Raw genomic sequence first — 25437 nt, forward strand, 5'->3', positions numbered from 1 at the left:
GGTATCTTCACAGATGGATCAAAGGATCCAGGCAGTGGGAGAGCAGGTTTTTTTTCCGGATATACAAGGGGAGGTGGCTGTCTGATGAAGTTTCAGTCTTCTCTGCTGAAATGCTAGCACTAGTGTGGACATTGGGATGGGTCGAAGAAGTGGGGCCTAAAATAGTAATTTTGTGTTCAGACTCTGCTGCCAGCCTGGTTGCACTGAAAGAAAGGAAGTTAAAGGCACACCCAGACCTGATAATAGATATGTTGATGGTTCTTCATAGGGTGAGGCAGAAAGGGTGTAAAGTACAGAACCAAAGTTTGGACTCACCCTACACACCTCATTCCAGGGTTTTTCTCTATTTGTACTATTTTCTACATTATAGAATAATAGTGAACACATCAAAACTATGAAATAACACATATGGAATCATGTAGTAACCAAAAAAGTGATAAACAAATCAAAATATTTATTTTAGATTTTAGAATCTTCAAAGTAGCCACCCTTTGCCTTGATGACAGCTGTGCATACTAAACAAATAAAAATATATTTTAGATTCTTCAAAGTAGCCACCCTTTGCCTTGATGACAGCTTTGCACACTCTTGGCATTCTCTCAATCAGCTTCATGAGTTAGTCATCTGGAATGCATTTCAATTAACAGGTGTGTCTTGTTAAATGTCTTTCCTTCTTAAAGCATTTGAGCCAATCAGTTGTGTTGGGACAAGGTAGGGGTGGTATACAGAAGATAGCCCTATTTGGTAAAAGACCAAGTCCAAATTATGGCAAGAACAGCTCAAATAAGCAAAGAAAAATTATAGTCTATCATTACTTTAAGACATGAAGGTCAGTCAATACGGAAAATATCAAGAACTTTTAAAGTTTCTTCAAGTGCAGTTGCAAAATACATCAAGTGCTATGATGAGGACTGCCACAGGAATGGAAGACCTGCTGCAGAGGATAAATTCCTTAGAGTTACCAGCCTCAAAAAATGCAGCCCAAATAAATGCTTCACAGAGTTCAAGGAACAGACACATCTCAACATCAACTGTTCAGAGAAGACTGTGAATCAGGCCTTCATGGTCGAATTGCTGCAAAGAAACCACGACTAAAGGACACCAAAAGGTGAAGAGACTTGCTTGGGCTAAGAAACACGAGCAATGGACATTAGACCGGTGGAAATTTGACCTTTGGTCTGATGAATCCAAATTTGAGATTTTTGGTTCCAACCGCTGTCTTTGTGAGATGCAGAGTACATGTGTGGTTCTCACCGTAAAGCATGGTGAAGGAGGTGTGATGGTGTGGGGGTGCTTTGCAAGTGACACTGTCTGTGATTTATTTAGAATTCAAGGCACACTTAACCAGCATGGCTACCACAGCATTCTGCAGCAATATGCCATCCCATCTGGTTTGCGCTTACTGAGACTATAATTCGTTTTTCAACAGGACAATAACCCAAACACACCTCCAGGCTGTGTAAAAGCTATTTGACCAAAACGGAGAGTGATGGAGTGCTGCATCAGATGACCTGGCCTCCACAATCACCCGACCACAACCCAATTGAGATGGTGTGAGATGAGTTAGACCGCAGAGTGAGGGAAAAGCAGCCAACAAGTGCTCAGCATATGTGGGAACTCCTTCAAGACTGTTGGAAAAGGGGGTTCTGGTGACACAACTTAGGAATGGCTGCCTAGTTTTTCACACTGCACATCGGTTGGGTATCCCCCCCCTCTAAATTCAAGTATTTACTCTGAGCATTGTGTAATAACTTACGCAAAAAGGAAAGGGGAAAATAGGAAAAGGTCGCGGAGCTACAGCAACAGCCCGTAACAAGACAGCAGAAGATATAATCGTCGATGAACCCGAGATGGCTAATGCCAGCGCAAATAAGATAGCAGCAGCAAAAGAACCCTCATTTCGTGAGGTGATAAAGGAGGAATTGCGCGAGGCGCTCACAGGCTTACGAGAGGAACTTCGAGAAGATGTAAGAAAATAACTAAATGAGTTCAAGAAGGACATTAACCAGAAACTTGGAGAAAACAAAGAAGAACTTCACAGCATATCTACAAGAATGGGTGTTAGGAATTTTATGAATAATGACTAAACAATATCCCCATTTTAAATAGAACTGTAACTAAGTAAACTTATACTCTGTTTTATTATATCGTATTAACAATATGAATTCACAAGTGAGGGATTGTGGAGCCTGAAACAGGGGGTAATTACATTAAATAAATACCATTCCAGCCAGGTTGGAGAAGATTGGAAGTGTTTTTTTTTTAAGTAATCAGAAAGGGTAATTAACATATGGTTGAACCGAGTCAACTTAGCTCTAGAATGTTCAGATAAGGCAGTATGTGTCTTCTTAGGTTTTCCATTAGCTGGAACTGTCTGCTGAATGGTGATGGATGAAAACTTCGGAAGGTTTATCTCGAATCAACTTTTGAACTGTTGGGAGAAAGAATACCTATGACGTCATATTTTGTATATAAACTGTTGTTTGTGGTTACATGGCAGTGCGCTCCGAGAATAAATACTATTATCTATTTTTGATAAGACTGGTCTCTGTCTATTTTATACAAATAAAAATCTTACAAATTCTCATAAAATAGACTAAGTGAATTCATCAATTAATGAAAACATATTGGAATAATGAAATTATACTAACAATGGGGGAGGCAGAACAGCGCATTGGGCAAACAGACACATGGAACTCCACAGTCAAGGAAATACTTGAACAGTCACTGAAAAACCAACACGCACTACAGGCAAAAGTGACAGAACTCGAGGGTTTCTCACGTCGAAACAACATTAGACTTTATAATGTAGTAGAGGGCGCAGAAAAAGACTCTATGCCCAAATTCGTGGATGGTCGATTCAAAGACATACTTGAAGACGACACTGACGACACTGGGAATTGAGAGAGCACACCGAGCTCTGGCCCCAAACCCTCTCAGTAGCGCCCCACCAAGACCCATAATAAAATTCTCAGTCAAAGAGAAAGTCTTACATGCAACCTGGAAAAATCCTGTTAGCTTCCAAGGCCAACGAGTGTTCTTTGATCATGACTAAGCGGGAGAGATACTGAAAAGAAGGAAAGATTACACCCCCATTAAGAAAGCACTTAAAGAGTAGGGTATACGCTTCCAAACACCATTCCCGGCAAAAATGCAGGTATTTCTGGAAAATGGCATGGTGACATACGAGCATGAAGACGAGGCGGCTGAGGATCTGAAGTCGAGGGGCATCCCAGTGGAGTATACCGCCAGGAGAAAGGCGACATCACCGGCGGAAAGACTCGAGCAGGCTCTCCTGAGGATCTGAAGACGAGGGGCATCCCAGTGGAGTATACCGCCAGGAGAAAGGCGACATCACCGGCGGAAAGACTCGAGCAGGCTCTCCTGAGGATCTGAAGACGAGGGGCATCCCAGTGGAGTATACCGCCAGGAGAAAGGCGACATCACCGGCGGAAAGACTCAAGCAGGCTCTCCTGTGGATCTGAAGACGAGGGGCATCCCAGTGGAGTATACCGCCAGGAGAAAGGCGACATCACCGGCAGAAAGACTCGAGCAGGCTCTCCTGTGGATCTGAAGACGAGGGGCATCCCAGTGGAGTATACCGCCAGGAGAAAAGCGACATCACCGACGGAAAGACTCGAGCAGGCTCTCCTGAGGATCTGAAGTCGAGGGGCATCCCAGTGGAGTATACCGCCAGGAGAAAGGCGACATCACCGGCGGAAAGACTCGAGCAGGCTCTCCTGTGGATCTGAAGTCGAGGGGCATCCCAGTGGAGTATACCGCCAGGAGAAAGGCGACATCACCGGCGGAAAGACTCGAGCAGGCTCTTCTGTGGATCTGAAGACGAGGGGCATCCCAGTGGAGTATACCGCCAGGAGAAAGGCGACATCACCGGCGGAAAGACTCGAGCAGGCTCTCCTGTGGATCTGAAGTCGAGGGGCATCCCAGTGGAGTATACCGCCAGGAGAAAGGCGACATCACCGGCGGAAAGAAGCAGGCTCTCCTGTGGATCTGAAGTCAGGGGCATCCCTACCGCCAGGAGAAAGGCGACATCACCGGCGGAAAGACTCGAGCAGGCTCTCCTGAGGATCTGAAGACAAGGGGCATCCCAGTGGAGTATACCGCCAGGAGAAAGGCGACATCACCGGCGGAAAGACTCGAGCAGGCTCTCATGTGGATCGTTGTCGACAAGCAGGGTCATGGAGAAAGAGGGAAACCACCTCGGAGAGAGGACGTTCACATCCGACAAAGACTCAGGCATTTCCAACGGGAAGGTGGAAGACACTGAATCGGATTTAACCGAATGAATAGTTACCGCGAGCTGTTAAGATGTTGGGTTGTTACGGTTGACATGGCAATAGGTATAATATGTCCCCTATTTTCCCCCCAATGCTGAACAAGGGTGAGTAGCCAAAAGTGTGTTCTTTATGAACACACTAAGTAGCGTCACGTTAATAACATATATATATTAGCTAAGGATTAATGACACATTGACAACGGGGCGACAGAAGGGCGTATCGAGGGGAGGATTCATGACATGCAAGCATGACCGATATACTTTTAACTTGTAATTAACCGATGTGTATAAGCAAAGAAATAGACGCCTTTATTATTTTCAGTTCCACCAGGTCTTGTTTGTGACTACGTCACGCATTTTCATATCTGAGCGAGGGGCCCATCCTGCGGACAGACTCATCTCCTCAAACCCCAGAGGCAAGAGACAGTCCTCTGACATGGGAGTCCAAATACCAAAGTATTTTTCCACTTTGGTTTACTTTATTATCGCTCTTGAATTTTAGTTCATTTTCAGGCTCATGATGAGCAGGCAGATATGGTGCACAGGTTTTTATTTATTTATATTGATGCATCATGGGGAATTTAAGGTCATAATAAGTCTCAATGTAAACGGACTGGGGAGTGCCATCAAGAGAAGTAAGGTCATCAGTCTCAATGTAAACGGACTGGGGAGTGCCATCAAGAGAAGTAAGGTCATAAGTCTCAATGTAAACGGACTGGGGAGTGACATCAAGAGAAGTAAGGTCATCAGTCTCAATGTAAACGGACTGGGGAGTGCCATCAAGAGTAGTAAGGTCACCAGTCTCAATGTAAACGGACTGGGGAGTGACATCAAGAGAAGTAAGGTCATCAGTCTCAATGTAAACGGACTGGGGAGTGCCATCAAGAGAAGTAAGGTCATCAGTCTCAATGTAAACGGACTGGGGAGTGACATCAAGAGAAGTAAGGTCATCAGTCTCAATGTAAACGGACTGGGGAGTGACATCAAGAGAAGTAAGGTCATCAGTCTCAATGTAAACGGACTGGGGAGTGACATCAAGAGAAGTAAGGTCATCAGTCTCAATGTAAACGGACTGGGGAGTTACGTCAAGAGAAGTAAGGTCACCAGTCTCAATGTAAACGGACTGGGGAGTGACATCAAGAGAAGTAAGGTCACCAGTCTCAATGTAAACGGACTGGGGAGTGACATCAAGAGAAGTAAGGTCACCAGTCTCAATGTAAACGGACTGGGGAGTGACATCAAGAGAAGTAAGGTCATAAGTCTCAATGTAAACGGACTGGGGAGTGACATCAAGAGAAGTAAGGTCATCAGTCTCAATGTAAACGGACTGGGGAGTGACATCAAGAGAAGTAAAGTCATCATTGACACCAAATTCAGTTAATTTAGAGTTTATGTCAGAAATAAAAGACAAGGAGGAGTAGATTTATACTTGTTAAATATAAACTGGATAACAAGGAAGTTACATTATTTAATGTATACGCACCCCAGGGAGTGACATGGTCTTCTACAGGAAGTTACATTATTTAATGTATACTCACCCCCAGGGAGGGACATGGTCTTCTACAGGAAGTTACATTATTTAATGTATACGCACCCCCAGGGAGTGACATGGTCTTCTACAGGAAGTTACATTATTTAATGTATACGCACCCCCAGGGAGTGACATGGTCTTCTACAGGAAGTTACATTATTTAATGTATACGCACCCCAGGGAGTGACATGGTCTTCTACAGGAAGTTACATTATTTAATGTATACGCATCGCCAGGGACTCCCAGGGAGTGACATGGTCTTCTACAGGAAGTTACATTATTTAATGTATACGCATCGACATGGTCTTCTACAGGAAGTTACAGGGAGTGACATGGTCTTTATTTACAGGACAGTTACATTATTTAATGTATACGCACCCCCAGGGAGTGACATGGTCTTCTACAGGAAGTTACATTATTTAATGTATACGCACCCCCAGGGAGTGACATGGTCTTCTACAGGAAGTTACATTATTTAATGTATACGCACCCCCAGGGAGTGACATGGTCTTCCACAGGAAGGTGTTTGATTTAATTGCCACAGAAACCTCTGGCACTCTTATCTGTGGAGGGGATTTTAACACAATTTTAAACTCAAAATTGGACAGCACAAATCAAAATAGGAAAATGAGTCTAGTTGCTAAAAAGATCAATAGGATACTGCAGGATCTAGGACTGCTCGATGTATGGCGTGACACCCACAAGACCGATAAGGAATATACTTTTTACTCAGCCCACCACACCGAATACTCCAGGTTAGACTGTTTTTTCATGTACAGTGCAGATAGACACAGGCTTAAGGATTGTAGGATCTGGCAGAGCGACTTATCAGATCATAATAGAGTTTACCTTACTCTACACATTGATAGCAAACCAAGAAATACTCTATGGAGACTTAATACAAGCATGCTGAATGATCCAGCATTCAAGGAATCAATAAAGACAGAATTGAACATCTATCTGGAGAATAATGATAATGGGGAAGTATCTCCTGCTACATTGTGGGATGCAGCTGAGGCGGTAATTAGAGGAAAGATCATAGCCACATCATCTCTCAAGAAAATTATTAAAGCACAGAAACTGCTGAAATGACAGGAAACCCTGTTCTAAGAAACTTAGAACGATCTCATAGTCAATACAAAGACCCTCTTATACTACGAGAGATTCAAAAGGTAAAACAGGAAATTGACCAGATTTATAGAGAAGAAGTAGAGAAAAAGCTCAGGTTCCTGAAACAACGATATTATGAAGCAGGCTCAGAAGCAACCAAATTACTAGCATGGGGACTCAACAAGCACAGAATACCATTTTCAAAATAAAAGACCCCAAAACAAAGAAAATCACATGCAAATTAGATGAAATACAGAATGCATTTGAATCATATAACACAAATCTGTACAAGCAACCAGAGAGGGCAGATGCACAGACAATAAAGCATTTTTTGAACTCACTTGATCTCCTCTCAATTGGGACAGAGCAACATGATGGACTACCTTGAGAAATATCCACCGAAGAAATGAATAAACAATATCTCAACTAAAAGTAAACAAGTCTCCAGGCCCTGATGGCTTCCCTTCAGAATGGTTCAAGACCTTCAGAGAACAACTAACACCTCTACTTAAGGCCCTGATGGCTTCCCTTCAGAATGGTTCAAGACCTTCAGAGAACAACTAACACCTCTACTTAAGGCCCTGATGGCTTCCCTTCAGAATGGTTCAAGACCTTCAGAGAACAACTAACACCTCTACTTAAGGCCCTGATGGCTTCCCTTCAGAATGGTTCAAGACCTTCAGAGAACAACTAACACCTCTACTTAAGGCCCTGATGGCTTCCCTTCAGAATGGTTCAAGACCTTCAGAGAACAACTAACACCTCTACTTAAGGCCCTGATGGCTTCCCTTCAGAATGGTTCAAGACCTTCAGAGAACAACTAACACCTCTACTTAAGGCCCTGATGGCTTCCCTTCAGAATGGTTCAAGACCTTCAGAGAACAACTAACACCTCTACTTAACCTCTTGGAACACTAGGGGCAGTATTTCATTTTTGGATGAAAAAACATTCCCGTTTTAAACAAGATATTTTGTCACGAAAAGATGCTCGACTATGCATATAATTGACAGCTTTGGAAAGAAAACACTCTGACGTTTCCAAAACTGCAAAGATATTATCTGTGAGTGCCACAGAACTGATGCTACAGGCGAAACCAAGATGAAACTTCAAACAGGAAATGAGCAAAATTTTTGAGGCGCTGTTTTCCATTGTCTCCTTATATGGCTGTGAATGCGCCCTGAACGAGCCTACACGTTCTGCCGTTTCCCCAAGGTGTCTGCAGCATTGTGACGTGTTTGTAGGCATATCATTGGAAGATTGGCCATAAGAGACTACATTTACCAGGTGTCCGCCCGGTGTCCTTTGTCGAAATTGGTGCGTAAACTCCAGCTGCAAGCATTCGTCCATGTGATTCAAAGGAGAGAGGAGACTTCCACGAACGATATATCATCGAAGAGATATGTGAAGAACACCTTGAGGATTGATTCTAAACAACGTTTACCATGTTTCAGTCGATATTATGGAGTTAATTTGGAAAAAAGTTTGGCGTTTTGATGACTGAATTTTTGGGTTTTTTTGGTAGCCAAACGTGACGAACAAAACGGAGCGATTTCTCCTAGACAAAGAATCTTTCAGGAAAAACTGAACATTTGCTATCTAACTGAGTCTCCTCATTGAAAACATCCGAAGTTCTTCAAAGGTAAATTATTTTATTTGAATGCTTTTCTTGTTTTTGTGAAAATGTTGCCCGCTGAATGCTACGCTAAATGCTACGCTAAATGCTACGCTAACTATCAATAATCTTACACAAATGCTTGTTTTGCTATGGTTGAAAAGCATATTTTGAAAATCTGAGATGACAGTGTTGTTAGCAAAAGGCTAAGCTTGAGAGCTAATATATTTATTTCATTTCATTTGCGATTTTCATGAATAGTTAACGTTGTGTTATGCTAATGAGCTTGCAGGATAATTACACTCCTGGATACAGGTTTTTTTCATAGCTAAACGTGATGAACAAAACGGAACGATTTGTCCTAAACAAATAATATTTTTGGAAAAACTGAACATTTGCTATCTAACTGAGAGTCTCCTCATTGAAAACATCTGAAGTTCTTCAAAGGTAAATGATTTTATTTGAATGCTTTTCTTGTTTTTGTGAAAATGTTGCATGCTGAATGCTACGCTAAATGCTACGCAAGCTATCAATAATCTTACACAAATGCTTGTTTTGCTATGGTTGAAAAGCATATTTTGAAAATCTGAGATGACAGTGTTGTTAACAAAAGGCTAAGCTTGAGAGCTAGCATATTTATTTCATTTCATTTGCGATTTTCATGAATAGTTAACGTTGCGTTATGGTAATGAGCTTGAGGCTGTATTCACGATCCCGGATCCGGGATGGCTTCCCTTCAGAATGGTTCAAGACCTTCAGAGAACAACTAACACCTCTACTTAAGGCCCTGATGGCTTCTCTTCAGAATGGTTCAAGACCTTCAGAGAACAAATAACACCTCTACTTAAGACCTGTTTTAACTGGACTCTGCGGGAGGGGGGTCTCCCACCGTCATGGAGAGAGGCCATCATATCTGTAATCCCAAAAGAGGGTAAAGATAAGAAGGAATGCAGTTCATATAGACCTATCGCAATTCTTAACACGGATTATAAACTATATGCATCAATAGTAGCCAAAAGAATGGAGAACATAATCCCAGAATTTAATGATGGAGATCAAACTGGTTTCATACAAAATAGGCAGACACAGGACAATATAAGGAGAACACTACATGTCATGGACCACATTACTCAGAATAAGACAAGTGCAATATTAATCAGTCTAGATGCAGAAAAAGCATTTGATTCAGTGGGATGGGATTACCTATTCCAAGTTATGGAAAGATTTGGTTTCAACAAAGAAGTGACACAGTGCATCAAAACACTATATTCGTGTCCGACCGCTAGAAGAAATGGACATTTGTCACGAACAATAAAATTAGAGCGAGGGGCAAGAAAAGGCTGTAATCTTTCACCCACGCTCTTCTCCTTGTACCTCGAACCATTAGCACAGGCAATAAGACAGGACCCAACTTTAAAGGGAGTAACAATACGAGGCAGTGAACATAAGATATGCATGTATGCTGATGACGTTCTGTTATTCCTTAAAGACCCAGGCTCAAGTGTACCTGGATTGATGGATGTTTTATAAACATTTGGAACATATTCAGGGTATGTGCTTAAAGTACACAAGACCCAAGCCCTAGTATATAATTATACCCCACAGGAAGAGCAGGTATAACTTCCACTGGACCTCTTCATCCATTAAATATCTTGGAGTATATCTACCAAAAGATACACCCAAACTTTGACATGACAATCACATCAACAAGAAAATATATGATGACCTAGACAGGTGGATTCAGTTCTCTTAGATCTTAGTAGTAGAATTGAAACAATCAAAATGAACATCCTGCCGAGGTTACTGTATTTGTTCTAATCACTGCCCATAGAAATCGTGCCTAAACAGTTTAGGTATAAATGGATATCAAGGTTTATCTGGAACAGGAAGAGACCAAGAACTAGATATACAACCTTACAATTACCAAACAACTGTGGGGGTATGGCCTTACCAAACCTAAAAGATTATTATGTGTCAGCCCATTGAGACCTCTGGTGTGTTGGTGCAATTCAGAATACGAATCCAAATGGAAAGACATGGAGACTACTTTGACAGAGATACTCATACAGTCAGTTTGGGGAAATAAGGACATGGAGACTACTCTGACAGAGATACCCATACAGTCAGTTTGGGGAAATAAGGACATGGAGACTACTCTGACAGAGATACCCATACAGTCAGTTTGGGGAAATAAGGACATGGAGACTACTTTGACAGAGATACTCATACAGTCAGTTTGGGGAAATAAGGACATGGTAATAAAAATATACAGTAGACAAAATCAGTGGATTAATTTCTCTCTGAAGACATGGTTTAGGGGAGTTAAGCAAAATAATTTAGACAGAGAGATCAAACTGCTGAGTTGGCCCGTATACGACCCCAGCTTCATCCCTGCAACTCAGGACAGCAGATTTCAACAATGGACGCAGAAAGGCATCACATCATCCATTACAATTATAAGGAATGGGGACCTAAGTAAAAAACATGGCTCGGATAAACAAGATTTTTACAGATACCTACAAGTTCGACACTATTTCTCAAGGGAGATGAAAGTGACTGACCCTCGAGCACTTCCAAAATTAATCCAAGTATTCACTAACGCATACAACTTGGGGAGTAACAAAAAAACTCTCAAATCTCTACTTTGGTATTCAATCCTCAAAGAAACATTCTAAAAACTATAATAAAAAGAAATGGGAGGAGGAACTTAAAATTGAAATAACTGATGAAACATGGTTGAACATATTAGAGACTCAACAAAGCTCCACCAACTCAAGGTCATGGAGAAAATTCTGTTGGAAGAATGTTATACGTTTCTTCATAACACCTAAACTGAAATCAAAACTGACTGGTTCCCTACATCCTTGTTGGAGAGAATGCGGCCTATCGAGGGTGGATCACTCTCATATCTTTTGGACTTGCCCCGCAATCGAAACCTACTGGGGAGAAATAAGATCTATCATTGGAAAAAATAATGGGATTTGACATAGAACAAACATTAATTTCTTTGTACTTGGGTGAAATACCTGATAACTTACACAATAGAGAAAAGTACCTCTTGAAGGTCCTACTGGCAGCCAGTAAAAAGCCTATCACTAGGAAATGGCTACAAAAAGACCCTCCCACAGTGACACAATGGATAGACATTGAAGACACCGCATGGAGCATATGACCTTTGAACACAAGAGGAGAGAGGTCAGGAATACTGGGAAAATGCATTTCGTACTTGAAAAAGGTCTAATTCAAAGATGTCAATGTAACTAATATGATGAAGGTATGACGTGCACTGTAACTGACAGATCTTTTTTGTTGTTCTTTTGTTTTACTTTATTTGTACTTCCGTTGTGTTCCTACAATAAAAACAAAGTATATAACATTTTTTTTTAAGACTGTTGGAAAATCATTCCAGGTGAAGCTGGTTGAGAGAATGCCAAGAATGTGCAAAGCTGTCAGCAAGGCAAATATAGAATATATTTTGATTCGTTTAACACTTTTTTTGGATACGACATGATTCCATGTGTTATTTCATAGTTTTGATGTCTTCACTATCATTCTACAATGTAGAAATTAGCTAAAATAAAGAAAAACCCTTGAATGAGTAGGTGTGTCCAAACCTTTGACTGCTACTGTATGTGTGTGTGTCTTGGTGTGTGTGTTTCTGTGTGTATCTCTCTGTGTGTGTGTGTGTGCGTGTGTGCGTGCGTGTCCTTGTGTGTCTCAGTGTGTGTGTGTCTCAGTGTGTGTCTCTGTGTGTCCTTAGGTAGGTGTAAGAGCCCGATCCAGTGACTAGCCTGCATTCTCTCTCTCTATATATATATATTTAGAGCCAGACATTGTCAGCTGGAGATAACACAGACTGCAGACCCCCTAAATAGAATGACAATCAAACACACACACACACACACACACACACACACACACACACACACACACAAATAATAACAGATTTACAAGACGAATCAGACGTGCATCCATTGTCCATCTAAATAAACAGATATTTGTGTGTGTTTAACCAATTGCTGCACCTTTGTATCTGGACTTGGCTGGACCCCAGGCTCACAGGGTTAATAATGTTCCTCTGAGAGAAGCTGTGGTGATGTCACAGGGGTGTAAGGTGTCAGGGGGAGTGTCCACAAAGGGGTAAGGGTGGGGGAGGGGGCGGCAGATAGGGTTGGGGACTCTCTTATAAGTTTGGTTTAGGTCTCTCTCTCGGCCCCCTACAATCCCACAGTCCCAACGTCCCGACAGTGAAAGGCGGACCACAGCTAAAACCAGCTCAGGTAAGAGACAACGTCTGAGGTTAGGGGTCGAGGTTAGGTTCACCTTTGTGGGGGGAGGGGAGGTTATGGGACATAACTGTGGTATCTTCACCCTCTTTTCACTGCTCTGTCACACCACTGGGCCTGAAGGCTCTGTGCAGCTGTCCTTGTTGCTAAAAATAAATACTCAGGCTGACATACACACACACACACACACACACACACACACACACACACACACACACACACACACACACACACACACACACACACACACACACACACACACACACACACACACACACACACACACACAAAACACATACACACATTCATGCTTTCAGTATAATCTCAGATGATTGCAGTTTTTCAGATGTGACAGTAAGTGACTGCCTGTTGACTATCAGTAGGGTTAAGAGTGATGAAGCATACGTACCTCATCATATTTATTGGGTTTATGTGATGAACAGTTGATACAGCCCTTTTCATCTCTCTAGTCTGTCATGATCCACAAATGGAGGCTGTGTGTCTTAGATGTTTATGTGGCTGTGAAGAAATAGCAATATCTTAGAATGATGCACTTCTTATGAGGCAAGGTTTGCACTTAATGTTATGGTAATGACAGAGACATTCAGGTTTCCTTAATGTTATGGTAATGATAGAGACATTCAGGCTTTAATGTTATGGTAATGACAGACATTCAGGTTTCCTTCATGTTATGGTAATGACAGAAACATTCAGGTTTTAATGTTATGGTAATGACAGACATTCAGGTTTTAATGTTATGGTAATGACAGAGACATTCAGGCTTTAATGTTATGGTAATGACAGAGACATTCAGGTTTCAATGTTATGGTAATGACAGAGACATTCAGGTTTTAATGTTATGGTAATGACAGAGACATTCAGGTTTCCTTAATGTTATGGTAATGACAGAAACATTCAGGTTTTAATGTTATGGTAATGACAGACATTCAGGTTTTAATGTTATGGTAATGACAGAGACATTCAGGCTTTAATGTTATGGTAATGACAGAGACATTCAGGTTTCAGTGTTATGGTAATGACAGAGACATTCAGGTTTTAATGTTATGGTAATGACAGAGACATTCAGGTTTCCTTAATGTTATGGTAATGACAGAGACATTCAGGTTTCCTTAATGTTATGGTAATGACAGAGACATTCAGATTTCCTGGAACATCTTTCCAGGATCAAGAACTAGATTTTTTAATGTCTGCTTTCATAACACACATAATTGTGTTTGGGAATCCAGTGAAAACACAGTAACTATCAACCATATTCTGTGTGTATTTGTGTCTGCAATAGTTTGTGTTTTGTCCATTAGTACATTCCATGAATTCTAATCTGAGCTTGTTTCACCAATGAATTTCCTCTGTGAATCAGAGGAATTTCTGTTTCCCACAACCTTGAAGACAAGAAAGGAAGGATTGCGTTGCCATGGCGTCACCGAGCGAGGGCGATCAGACGGTGCCTGATGGAGAGAGAGAAAAGGAGGCGACTAAGGTCAAATCTATTCAGTCCCACTATCTCCGCTGTCCCTCCCCCAGCAGGTAAGCATACGTGGAGACCCACTGTTCTTGTAGTTCTGTAATGGGAAATGACCCACCCAGGGCTGTCACGGCTGTTGAAGGAACTGGACCAAGGTGCAGCGTGGTGAGCGTACATTTTCTCTTTTATTCGAAAGGACGCCGAAAAAACAATAAACAATACAAAACAAACCGTGAAGCTTCAGGCTGTGCCATCAAACAAAGTTAACTTCCCACAAACACAGGTGGGAAAAAGGAACCTAAGTGTGGTTCCCAATCAGAGACAACGATAGACAGCTGTCCCTGATTGAAAACCATACCTGGCCAAAACATAGAAATAGAAAATCATAAAAACACAAAACATAGAATGCCCACTCCAACTCACGCCCTGACCAAACCAAAATAGAGACATAAAAAGGATCTCTAAGGTCAGGGCGTGACAAGGGCTCTAATAGTGTGTTAAATAAATGTATTGTCCAACTTCAATTCAGCTTCCAAGCACAATTTGGTAAATTTATAGAGAGTATAGCCATGGCAATTTTATAGCATATGGAACGTCTTTCATCAGAAGTGCTCACAAGAACTGATTACTACTGTCACACACTATGATGCACACTAGACCTCGATCAAATACATACAGTTGAAGTCGGAAGTTTACATACACCTTAACCAAAAACATTTAAACTCAGTTTTCCACAATTCCTGATATTTAATCCTAGTAAAATTCCCTGATTTAGGTCAGTTAGGATCACCACTTTATTTAAAGAATGTGAAATGTCAGAAAAATAGTAGAGAGAATGACTTATATCAGCTTTTATTTCTTTCATCACATTCCCAGTGGGTCAGAAGTTTACATACACTCAATTAGTATTTGGTAGCATTGCCTTTAAATTGTTTAACTTGGGTCAAACATTTTGAGTAGCCTTCCACAAGCGTCCCACAATAAGTTGGGTGAATTTTGGCCCATTCCTCCTAATAGAGCTGGTGTAACGGAGTCAGGTTTGTAGGCCTCCTTGCTCGCACACGCTTTTTCAGTTCTGCCCACAAATTTTCTATAGGATTGAGGTCAGGGCTTTGTGATGGCTACTCCAATACCTTGACTTTGTTGTCCTTAAGCCATTTTGCCACAATTTTGGAAGTATGCTTGGGGTCATTGTCCATTTGGAAGTGTCACGACTTCCGCCAAAGTCGTTTCCTCTCCTTGTTCGGGCGGCATTCGGCGGTCGACGTCGTGACCGGTCTTCTAGCCATCGCCAATCCACCTTTCATGTTCCATTTGTTTTGTCTTGTTTTCCCACACACCTGGTTCCCCCATGTCTGTGTGTGAAATTGTTTGATGTATAGTGCTTGTGCACTTGTGACTGGTTCGCGACGGGATATTTTGTACCCATATTTTGTTGTTCTGGGTACCGTTGGTTTTGCTTATTAAACTGCTCTGGTTATTACCCAGTTCTGCACTCCTGTGCCTGACTTCCCTGCAGCCAGTCACGCGCCCCTTACAGGAAGACCCATTTGCGACCAAGCTTTAACTTCCTGACTGATGTCTTGAGATGTTGCTTCAATATATCCACAGAAATTTCCTCCTTCATGATACCATCTATTTTGTGAAGTGCGCCAGGCCCTCCTGCAGCAAAGCACCTCCACAACATGATGATGCCACCCCCTTGCTTCACGGTTGGGATGGTGTTCTTCGGCTTGCAAGCCTCCCCCTTTTTCTTCCAAACATAACGATGGTCATTATGGCCAAATAGTTCTATTTTTGTTTCATCAGACCAGAGGACATTTCTCCAAAAAGTACGATCTTTGTGCAGTTGCAAACCGTAGTCTGGCTTTTTTATGATGGTTTTGGCAGGTGGTTTCTTCCTTGCTGAGCGGCCTTTCAGGTTATGTCGATATAGGACTCGTTTTACTGTGGATATAGATATTTATGTACCTGTTTCCTCCAGCATCTTCACAAGGTCCTTTGCTGTCGTTCTGGGATTGATTTGCACTTTTCGCACCAAAGTACGTTCATCTCTAGGAGACAGAACGCGTCTCCTTCCTGAGCGGTATGGCGGCTGTGTGGTCCAATGGTGTTTATACTTGCGTACTATTGTTTGTACAGATGAATGTGGTACCTTCAGGCATTTGGAAATTGCTCTCAAGGGTGAACGAGACATGTGGAGGCCTACAATTTTTTTCTGAGGTCTTGGCTGATTCCTTTTGATTTTCCCATGATGTCAAGCGAAGAGGCACTGAGTTTGAAGGTAGGCCTTGAAATATATCCACAGGTACACCTCCCAACGACTCAAATTATGTAAGTTAGCCTATCAGAAGCTTCTAAAGCCATGACATAATTTTCTGGAATTTTCAAAGCTGTTTAAATGTCCCAAAAGTGCCAACTCCGCTCACCCTGCATGTCAGGCTAAATCAATCACACCTCCAGTATTTGACATTACATATATTTGCCCCCCCCGGTCTGCTTAGTAATTATATTTATATGGTTATGACTATGTCTCTATACTTTTGCAGTTTCTCCGTGATCTCTGAGTCCAGATTCTCCATGATATCAGGGTCGGATGCCGAGAGCATCTATATGGAGCCCATTCACCTGTCCTCAGCTATAGCTGCCAAACAAATCATCAACGAGGGTGAGACACAGATTCATTCCACCAACCACACATAACTCACATGCTGTTTTTTGTCTTGGTGAGTGGATCTGAACATTATGATTTAAAACATCTAAATGAAAGCTTTTTTGGCAGAATACAATGTTATAAATGCTGTTCACCTAGAGAAGCATGGCTGTCGACAAAGTGAACGCTTGGGACTATAAGGTTCTATCTAGAAAAAGATGATTCTGAGATAATTGGCTTTGAAGTTCTGAACCCTCATTGGTTTGAATGAGTAGTTTGAACTACTTTTATCTTGTATTCTTTTGAACTTAACATGAACTGAGGTATTTAGACTACTGTATAGGTAGAGAACATTGAACAGAACAAGGCTGTCAATAACTACATGTTGACTAAAATACAGATAGAACCTTATAGTCCCAAGCTCTCGAAAGGTTAAAGAAAGTTGAAGGGTGGAACCACAAAGAAAGCCGGGGAAAAACAGCCACCACTAGTCCTGTTTGCAGGTTCACCTTATACAGAGCAGCTTGGGGCAGCAGGTAGCCTAGTGGTTAGAGTGTTGGGCCAGGTAGCCTAGTGGTTAGAGTGTTGGGCCAGGTAGCCTAGTGTTTAGAGTGTTGGGCCAGGTAGCCTAGTGGATAGAGTGTTGGGCCAGTAAACAAAAGGTTGCTGGATCAAATCCCAGAGCTGACCAGGTCAAAATAACACACTGTTCCCTGGTAGGCTGTCATTGTAAATAAGAATTTGCTCTTAACTGACTTGCCTAGTTAAAAAAATACTGTACTGGTGCCAAGCACATTGCGTGTGCCTGTCTCCATATACATATTGTATTTGTCCCATAGAGATAAAGCTGTGGTTTGTCCCCGAATGGCCATTCGGTTGGTTACACAATGTCTCGGACAAAGCTACTTCTCTTCGGCCTGACAAAGATATTACATACAAGGGTTAATTGTAACAGTTCAATAATCAATCCAAGACAGTCCAGAGAGGCCTTGTATACATACAGCATGCACTGCAATGCTCTATTATCCAGGACCTATATAATAGGCGGTGTCAGAGGAAAGCCAATACAATTGTCAGAGACTCCAGTGACCCAAGTCATAGACTTTCTGCACGGCAAGCGGTACCGGAGCACCAAGTCTTAATAGCTTCTACCCCCAAGCCATAAGACTGCTGAACAATTCATCAAATGGCCACCGGACTATTTACATTGACACCCCCCACCCTCCATTTGTTTTTTACACTGCTGCTACTCGCTGTTTATTATCTATGCATAGTCACTTCACCCCTACTAACTACATGTACAAATTACGTCAACTAACTTGTACCCCTGCACACTGACTCGGTACCCCCTGTATATAGCCTCGTTATTGTTATTTTATTGTGTTACTTTAAAAAACATTTTTACTTTAGTTTATTTGGTAAATATTTTCTTAACTCTTCTTGAACTGCACTTTTGGATCAGTGGGTCTGAGCTAACGTAGGCTAATGCGATTAGCATGAGGTTGTAAGTAATGAGAAAGTTTCTCAGGACATAGACATATCTGATATTGGCAGAAAGCTTAAATTCTTGTTAATCTAACTGCACTGTCCAATTTACAGTAGCCATTACAGTGAAAGAATACCATGCTATTGTTTGAGGAGAGTGCACAGTTTTGAACTTGAAAAGTTATTAATAAACAAATTAGGCCCATTTGGGCAGTTTTCATTCAACATTTTGAACAGAAATTCAATGGTTCATTGGATCAGTCTAAACCTTTGCACATACACTGCTGTCATCTAGTGGCCAAAATCTAAATGGAACCTGTGCTGGAATAATACATTATGACCTTTCTCTTGCATTACCAGATTTAATGTGTTATATTCTCCTACATTCCTTTCACATTTCCACAAACTTCCACAAACAAAGTGTTTCCTTTCAAATTATATCAAGAATAGCCCTATCCTTGCTTCAGGGCCTCAGCTACAGGCATTTAGATTTGGGTATGTCATTTTAGACAAAAAAAATAAAAATTAAAGGGGCGGATCCTTATGAGGTTTTAAGGGCTTGTAAGTAAGCATTTCATGGTAAAGTCTACACTTGTTGGATTTGGCGCATGTGACAAATAAAGTTTGATTTGATTATACTGTAGCGTTAGAGTAATCACCTCTATCTCTTACCTGAGAATACAATGTGTTCATTATGGCAATATCCAGCTAGAGACGTCCAAGCCATTATCCATAGCTAGACTGTCTGATTGGGGTAATGCGTTCGCCAACACACCACAATTATGCTCCTAACTAACTTTGAGTAGGTTACTTTGCTTTCTAACAGTGTGTCCCTGCAGCAGCTGTCTATCCTTAACGGATGCTGTCTGCAAATGTGACATACTCCTGGTATGGTTTGTAAAGACTGACACAGAGGGTGGGGAGTTTTGCAGCACAAAGTTATTTCCTTCAATCTAGCCACTGTCTGTAGCCTACTTACACGTTTAGATGCAATGAATTATGTAATATTGTGGATTAGGCAGTAGGTGTGTGTGTGTGTGTGTGTGTGTGTGTGTGTGTGTGTGTGTGTGTGTGTATCTGAATAGTCTGCTCTTTCCTTTCCTCAGAGCTCCCACAACGGGGTATCAGGGTAGAGAGTACCCCAGACAGCATGTTGGAGACAGCGGAACAGCTGATGGTGGAGGACCTGTACAACCGGGTGAAAGACATGATCGATGACCGCAGCCCCTATAACACCCCCTGTGTGATGGACATCCAGCGGGCCATGGTACAGGACCGCCTGGTGGCCCCCAACAACCCCGTGGACGAGGTGTGGAACAACATATTCATCGCTGAGAAGTGAGTCACTCACTGTGCCGTGGGAGTTACTGTATGCATTACATATCCCCATACACCCATCACACACAAGCACACACACACACACACACACACATGCTCCGCCCTTCAAAATACAGTGTTATATGCATAGCTCATGGAACATCATTCCAACTAGATTTACCCCCACCTCACTTTCACCATAGACAACTTCACTGAGTGTCAATAGAATGACAGATAGATAGCTGTTCACCTCCTATGGTATAATTAAGCAACAAGGCCCGAGTGGGTGTGATATATGGTCAATATACCATGGTTAGGGGCTGTTCTTACGCACGACACAACGCAGAGTGCCTGGATACAGCCCTTAGCCGTGGTAATATATATATACTATAATATACTATACTACAAATCCCAGAGGTGCCTTATTGCTATTATAAACTGGTTATCAACGTAATTAGAGACGTACCCGTGTTATATGGTCTGATATACCACGGCTGTCAGCCAGTCAGCATTCATCCCTCGAACCACCCAGTTTATAATACTTTGTAAAAGAGGCCTGTGCATTGCAGTCTATTTCGGGTCAGTAAACTTGTCCATGTTCTTACCAGCCATTTCATAACCGTGACTCTATGACCACAACAACAACAGCGTTGCTTGTTCCTTCCTCTGTTTTGCAGATCCGTGGCTGTCAATAAAGCTCGTCTGAAGCGCATGGGTATCACCCACATCCTGAACGCTGCCCACGGTACCGGGGTCTACACAGGGGAGGCCTTCTACGCTGGCATGAACATCGGCTACATGGGTATCGAGGTAGATGACTTTGCAGAGTCTGACATCTCCCCTCACTTCAGAACCTGCGCTGAGTTCCTGGATGAGGCCCTGTTGACACACAAGGGTGAGTCAGTGTTCTTTTGTGTGTTCTTATTGGTGGATCAAGGCCCAATTCTCAATGGACCCACCTCAGACCCTACACCCTATACATTTGTAGATCTACCTGGATTTGATTGATGAAAGTAATATGGTGAAACTTCCACCTATCCTACCAGACAGCGAGCTATTACCAGGATATTTAATGGCTACGATATGAACGTCTTCTTGTGTGATCTCATGTTTTTCTCCCATTTCCATTGACCTTGAGTCTGGGCTGACCTGGGCATAGTAGAACCAATCTCTGGATTGTTTGCTTTGGCTTAACTGGACCCAGTGATGATGAGGCTTGAAATTCCATATCTAGACCAATCCAGAGACTACTTGGAGTTCCATCTAGATTCTAGACTAATCTATAGACTACTCCTAATTACTCATCATAACCAGGGGTGGCCGTCAGTCTTATTTTAGGGAGGTCACTCAGAGCCAATGGACAGGGATAGCCTAGCTATATCTGGACTCTGTTTAGGCGGGTGAATCATCTTCTAAAGCTTTTCAACCCCCCCCCCCCCCGCCCCAACTCTAATTAAACCCCAGATAGATTAGATCCACTGACCGCTTGAGTTAAATAAACACATATTTGTTAAGAATTAGGTTAAATGTCAGGCAGTAGTAACTAGTATTCATGTCATGGGTTTGGGTCTGCGGGGCCTCGCGGTCCTTTCCGCTACAGGGAGGGAGTAGGCAACGTATCACATTTCAAACCTGGCACCTTGGGGGTTATCATATCATGGGTTATGATGTCAGAGTTTATAACTGGGGGGGGGGTACAGTGTTTAGGAGTGATACAGTCACAACTGGAAGGGAATACAGCCCTCTGCTGGTTATAGAGTGTCTTTGCAGAGGAGCAGACGTCACACGCTGGCTTTACCTGCACATAAAATGTATTAGCCTCCTACAGCTACAGCTGTTATCATCAAACTGGTACCTAATACTTTCAGATTCATGAAATCAGTATTGTCATTTGCTTATCCCTTACGTTGCAAATGTATCTTTAATTAACTACATATAAACCCTGAAAAATAGTTATTTCTTATGTCAAGTGTAACCAATGGGAAGTGTGTTTTTGTCTTCTTCTCCTGCAGGTAAGGTCCTGGTGTCCTCTATGATGGGTGAGAGCCGCTCCGCTGTGCTGGTGGCTGCCTACCTCATGATTTTCCAACACATGACCATCATGGAAGCACTGACCACTCTGAGAAAGAAGCGACCCATCAACCCCAACGAGGGATTCCTAAAACAGCTGCGTCAGCTTAACGAGACGCTACTAGAGGAGCGTGATGACGATGATGACGACACCCTCAGTCAATGCTCCGTCATCGACGCCCACACTCGTGCCCACCTGTTTGACGACGAAGAGAGCATGATGGGCGTGAAGGCCCACTCCATCATGATGGAGGAGGAGGAGGACAGCCAAAGCGTGATGAGTAGCGTGGCCTCGTCTGCCGCAGCCGCCGCCCTCAGGGACGGTGTTTTTGGAGGGCTGCGGATGGGCCTGGAACGGGCAGAGACGACAGAGGGCCTGGCCCTGCCTGGAAAAGACGCTGGCGACGGTGGGGAGGATGCAGAGGATGGGGATGAAGATGGCATGAGCATGATCCGCGAGTGGCAGAGGAGGAACGAGAAGTACCAGAGCGAGGAGTGGTGGGAGCAACAGCTGATGAGCGAGGCTGGGGACGAGGAGTCTCTCCTGGGGGGCATGCGGGGTCCTGGGGCAACAGAAGACCTGGAGAGCGTGACCAGTGAGGACGTCCAGGCCATGAAAGAGCGCCTGAAGCGGCGCCCGCGGCACTCCCCCTCAGAGTCAGTGTCCACGGCCAGTTGCAGCAGCTACTCTGACCTGTGGAAGCAGCGTCTGAAGGAGATTGAGGAGCAGGCGGCAGCGCGCTACCGCAAGAAGGACGACGACAACAACAGTGAGAGCACGGCGATGGAGGGGATACAAAATAAGAAGCAGACAATCAAGGATGACGTGGAGAGCGTGCTCTCGGACACCAGCTCCATGTACAACTTCTGCAAGAGGAACAAGGAGAACCTAACTCCCCTGGAGCGCTGGAGGGTGAAGAGGATCCAGTTTGGCTGGAATAAGAATGACGAAGGGAGGGATGGGGAGAAAAGAGGGGGCAGTGGGGAGCAGGGAGATGGCGATGCTGAGGCCCGCACTCCGGCACTGGAGGACGTCAACCTGACAGCCTACCAGACCTGGAAGATGAAACAGGCGAAGCGGCTTGGAGAGGACAACAAGGCAACAAAAGATGACATTGTGGAGATGAGCCGTGGCGAGGACTCGGCCACAGCCAAGAGGAGACAGAGGCGGGAGGAGCTCCTGGAGCGCTCGCGGAAGACGCTGGAGGAGAGTCAGTCCATGTGTGGCTGGGAGACGGAGAGCTCCATGAGTGGAAGCACCCTGCCGCTCTCTGCCTTCTTCGCCCAGCCTGACGGCTCACAAGCCGGACGTGTTGCCAATGATGACAACATGTCCATGCTGAGTGGCAGGTCTTCTGTATCCCAAGCCCGCAGCACCAGATCTCAGGCCTCTATGGGCTCAGGAATTCCACAGGGCATTCCCCAAGTCCCCATGATCCCTGTGCCCACAATGCAGGGACCTGGTGGGGAGCCCATGGTCGACCTGTCCAGCATTCAGAACTGGATCGCCAATGTGGTGTCCGAGACCCTCATCCAGAAGGAGCGTGAGATGAGCCTCCCCCCGTCCCAGGCTGGATCGGTGCTAAGTTTCGGTGGGACATCTAGTGTGGTAGGGCCAGCAAGACGTGGCTTGGACGATGACAAGGCTTCTATGCTGAGTGGAGCGTCCTATTCGAGCTCGCTGGCTCATCACGGTGTCAGTGCTGGCAGGGCCGAGTCTGTGCTCTCTGGTAGAAGTGCTGCTTCTTCTACCAGTAATCTCTCCAGCATCTCCGGTCTGGGCTCCCGCAGGAGCAAGATCACCACCACCAGCGTGCCCCTCTACAGCCTTTTTGCCGATCAGGTCAACCTACAGAAGCTGGACTCCATGGACAAGGAGATGCAGTCGGAGATGAGGAACAAGATGGCCTGCTACGGGGTGAAGAAGATCGTCGAAGATAACAAGCGCAGCACACTCTACAAGAAGAAGAAGCCCAAGGACGAGGGAGAAGAGGAGGAAGAGAAGGAGGATGACTATTTAACGGGAAAGATAAAGACGTCTCTCCCACCTGCACCAGAGAAAAAGAAAGCACCTACGCGAAGCTATGGCCTTTCGGGCTGCCTAAATCTCTCCACCGCTCTGGAGAAAGAAAAGAACACCAGTGTTGATGATTGGCTAACCAACGTCATGCCTCCTTCAAGGAAACCAGCGTCCTATAGTGCAGAAGACGAGACTGATCCAGGGCCATCTGCCTCCGTGTATAACTTCGGAGGTCGGAGGGACTCGTCTGAGGAGGAAGAAGAAGAGGAGGAGTATGAAGTCGCATCCAGATATCGCTCCAGATTCCAGGCAGACACAGAGTCACGTGTACTTGGCAAATTCTCTTCCAACAGCGCGGATTCCAGCAGCTACAGGACTAGAAGATCCTACACAGCCACTGAGGAAGAGGAGGAAGAAGAGGAGAGTTATACATCGAAGAGGAAGTTTACTCATCACTCACAATATGAGAGTGGAGGGGAGACGGAGGGGAGGATAGAAAGGAAGGAAGAAAAGGAAGAGGAAGAAGATGTGGACAGATTCCTCAGCGAGCTTAGGCAGAGGTCTCGGGCTCGGGCTGAGGCAGAAATGCAGGACGATGACATCGTTGCAGCTTGGAGGGCACAACAAGAATCCAAGTCAAATGGTTAACCAATCAAAGTCTGACATCTTAACCAATCAAAGACTGTGTCACACTTTTATTTTGAAAGAAACTCAATCCAATGTTAATATGTTTCTTCAGCTAATAAAAATTGCACACTTGCTACACAAGCCACCTTTCTTAGAACATCGCTTGTGGTCTTTTTATTTTCAGAAGTGGGGTGACCTTTATAATTCTATAGGTAGTTGTTGTAGATCATTCTGACATGTAAATGCTCATCTAAATCAAATATCTAAGCTTTATTATAATGGAAAAGGGAAAATGTGCACTTTGCTTTCTAAACTCAAACGAGTTTATTTCTCATAGTCAATTTTATAATCAAATGGACGCAAACTATGAATATTTAAATATTTCCTCAGCCTAACTGCATTGCTTGTGTAGTGCAAGTAGAGTAACACACGCCTGCTGTTTGTTGCATTGATTGTAAAATGCAACAACTAACCTACAAAACAATCTAAACTAGATTACTGTTCAAGACAAAAAATATTTATGCTGTACAATTTTTGGAGCACAAACGCAATCCATTTCAAAGCATTTATAATTGCAATAAATGTTAAAGCAATTATCTGGTTGTTTATTTTTTATTTTTTTATCTCATTCCTCATGCCTAAGGACACTGACCTGGATTCTAGTTGATCACATCTTTAACGAAAACATGAGACAGAGTAGAAGAAGAGAAGACAGAATAAAAGGAATTATGATAATCAAATCGCATAGCACTTAACATTGTAAGAGGAACTCAACATATTCATCTCTACTGAACTGGGTGCTTTTTATCACAATATTTTACCCCATACATACTATCTACTTGTTATATTATGGATAGAAGACTACAGCAAGACACACTTTGACAAGGCAGTCAATATCCTATTGTCTGTCTATCCCTACAAGTATGGGCATGTACTGTATGCACT

At 43.3% G+C, this 25437-nt stretch overlaps 1 protein-coding gene across 2 annotated transcripts; it reads left to right on the forward strand.

The window, feature by feature from the left end:
• The first annotated feature begins 12707 nt into the window (after nt 1–12707).
• LOC115123401 (serine/threonine/tyrosine-interacting-like protein 2) lies at nt 12708–25100 on the forward strand. Of its 2 annotated transcripts, none has more exons than XM_065023656.1 (6): nt 12708–12831; nt 14216–14382; nt 16870–16988; nt 19565–19796; nt 20453–20670; nt 21788–25100. In XM_065023656.1, exons 2-6 carry the CDS (start codon nt 14270–14272, stop codon nt 24511–24513), a joined length of 3408 nt encoding a protein of 1135 aa, XP_064879728.1. In that variant the 5' UTR covers nt 12708–12831; nt 14216–14269; the 3' UTR covers nt 24514–25100. The 2 variants fall into 2 exon arrangements, with proteins under 2 accessions (XP_064879728.1, XP_064879730.1); XM_065023658.1 differs by having other exon boundaries at nt 14245–14382.
• The last annotated feature ends 337 nt before the right edge of the window (nt 25101–25437 follow it).

Source organism: Oncorhynchus nerka, linkage group LG2 (genome assembly GCF_034236695.1).
Source record: "Oncorhynchus nerka isolate Pitt River linkage group LG2, Oner_Uvic_2.0, whole genome shotgun sequence".
NCBI lineage: Eukaryota > Metazoa > Chordata > Actinopteri > Salmoniformes > Salmonidae > Oncorhynchus > Oncorhynchus nerka.

Bases quoted from the DNA above. Each gene is read 5' to 3' on its own strand.
- LOC115123401 (XM_065023656.1), top strand. From the start codon at position 14,270: ATGGCGTCACCGAGCGAGGGCGATCAGACGGTGCCTGATGGAGAGAGA. The intron at 14,383-16,869 runs GTAAGCATACGT...ATACTTTTGCAG, and splicing joins CGCTGTCCCTCCCCCAGCAG to TTTCTCCGTGATCTCTGAGT. The intron at 19,797-20,452 runs GTGAGTCACTCA...TCTGTTTTGCAG, and splicing joins AACATATTCATCGCTGAGAA to ATCCGTGGCTGTCAATAAAG.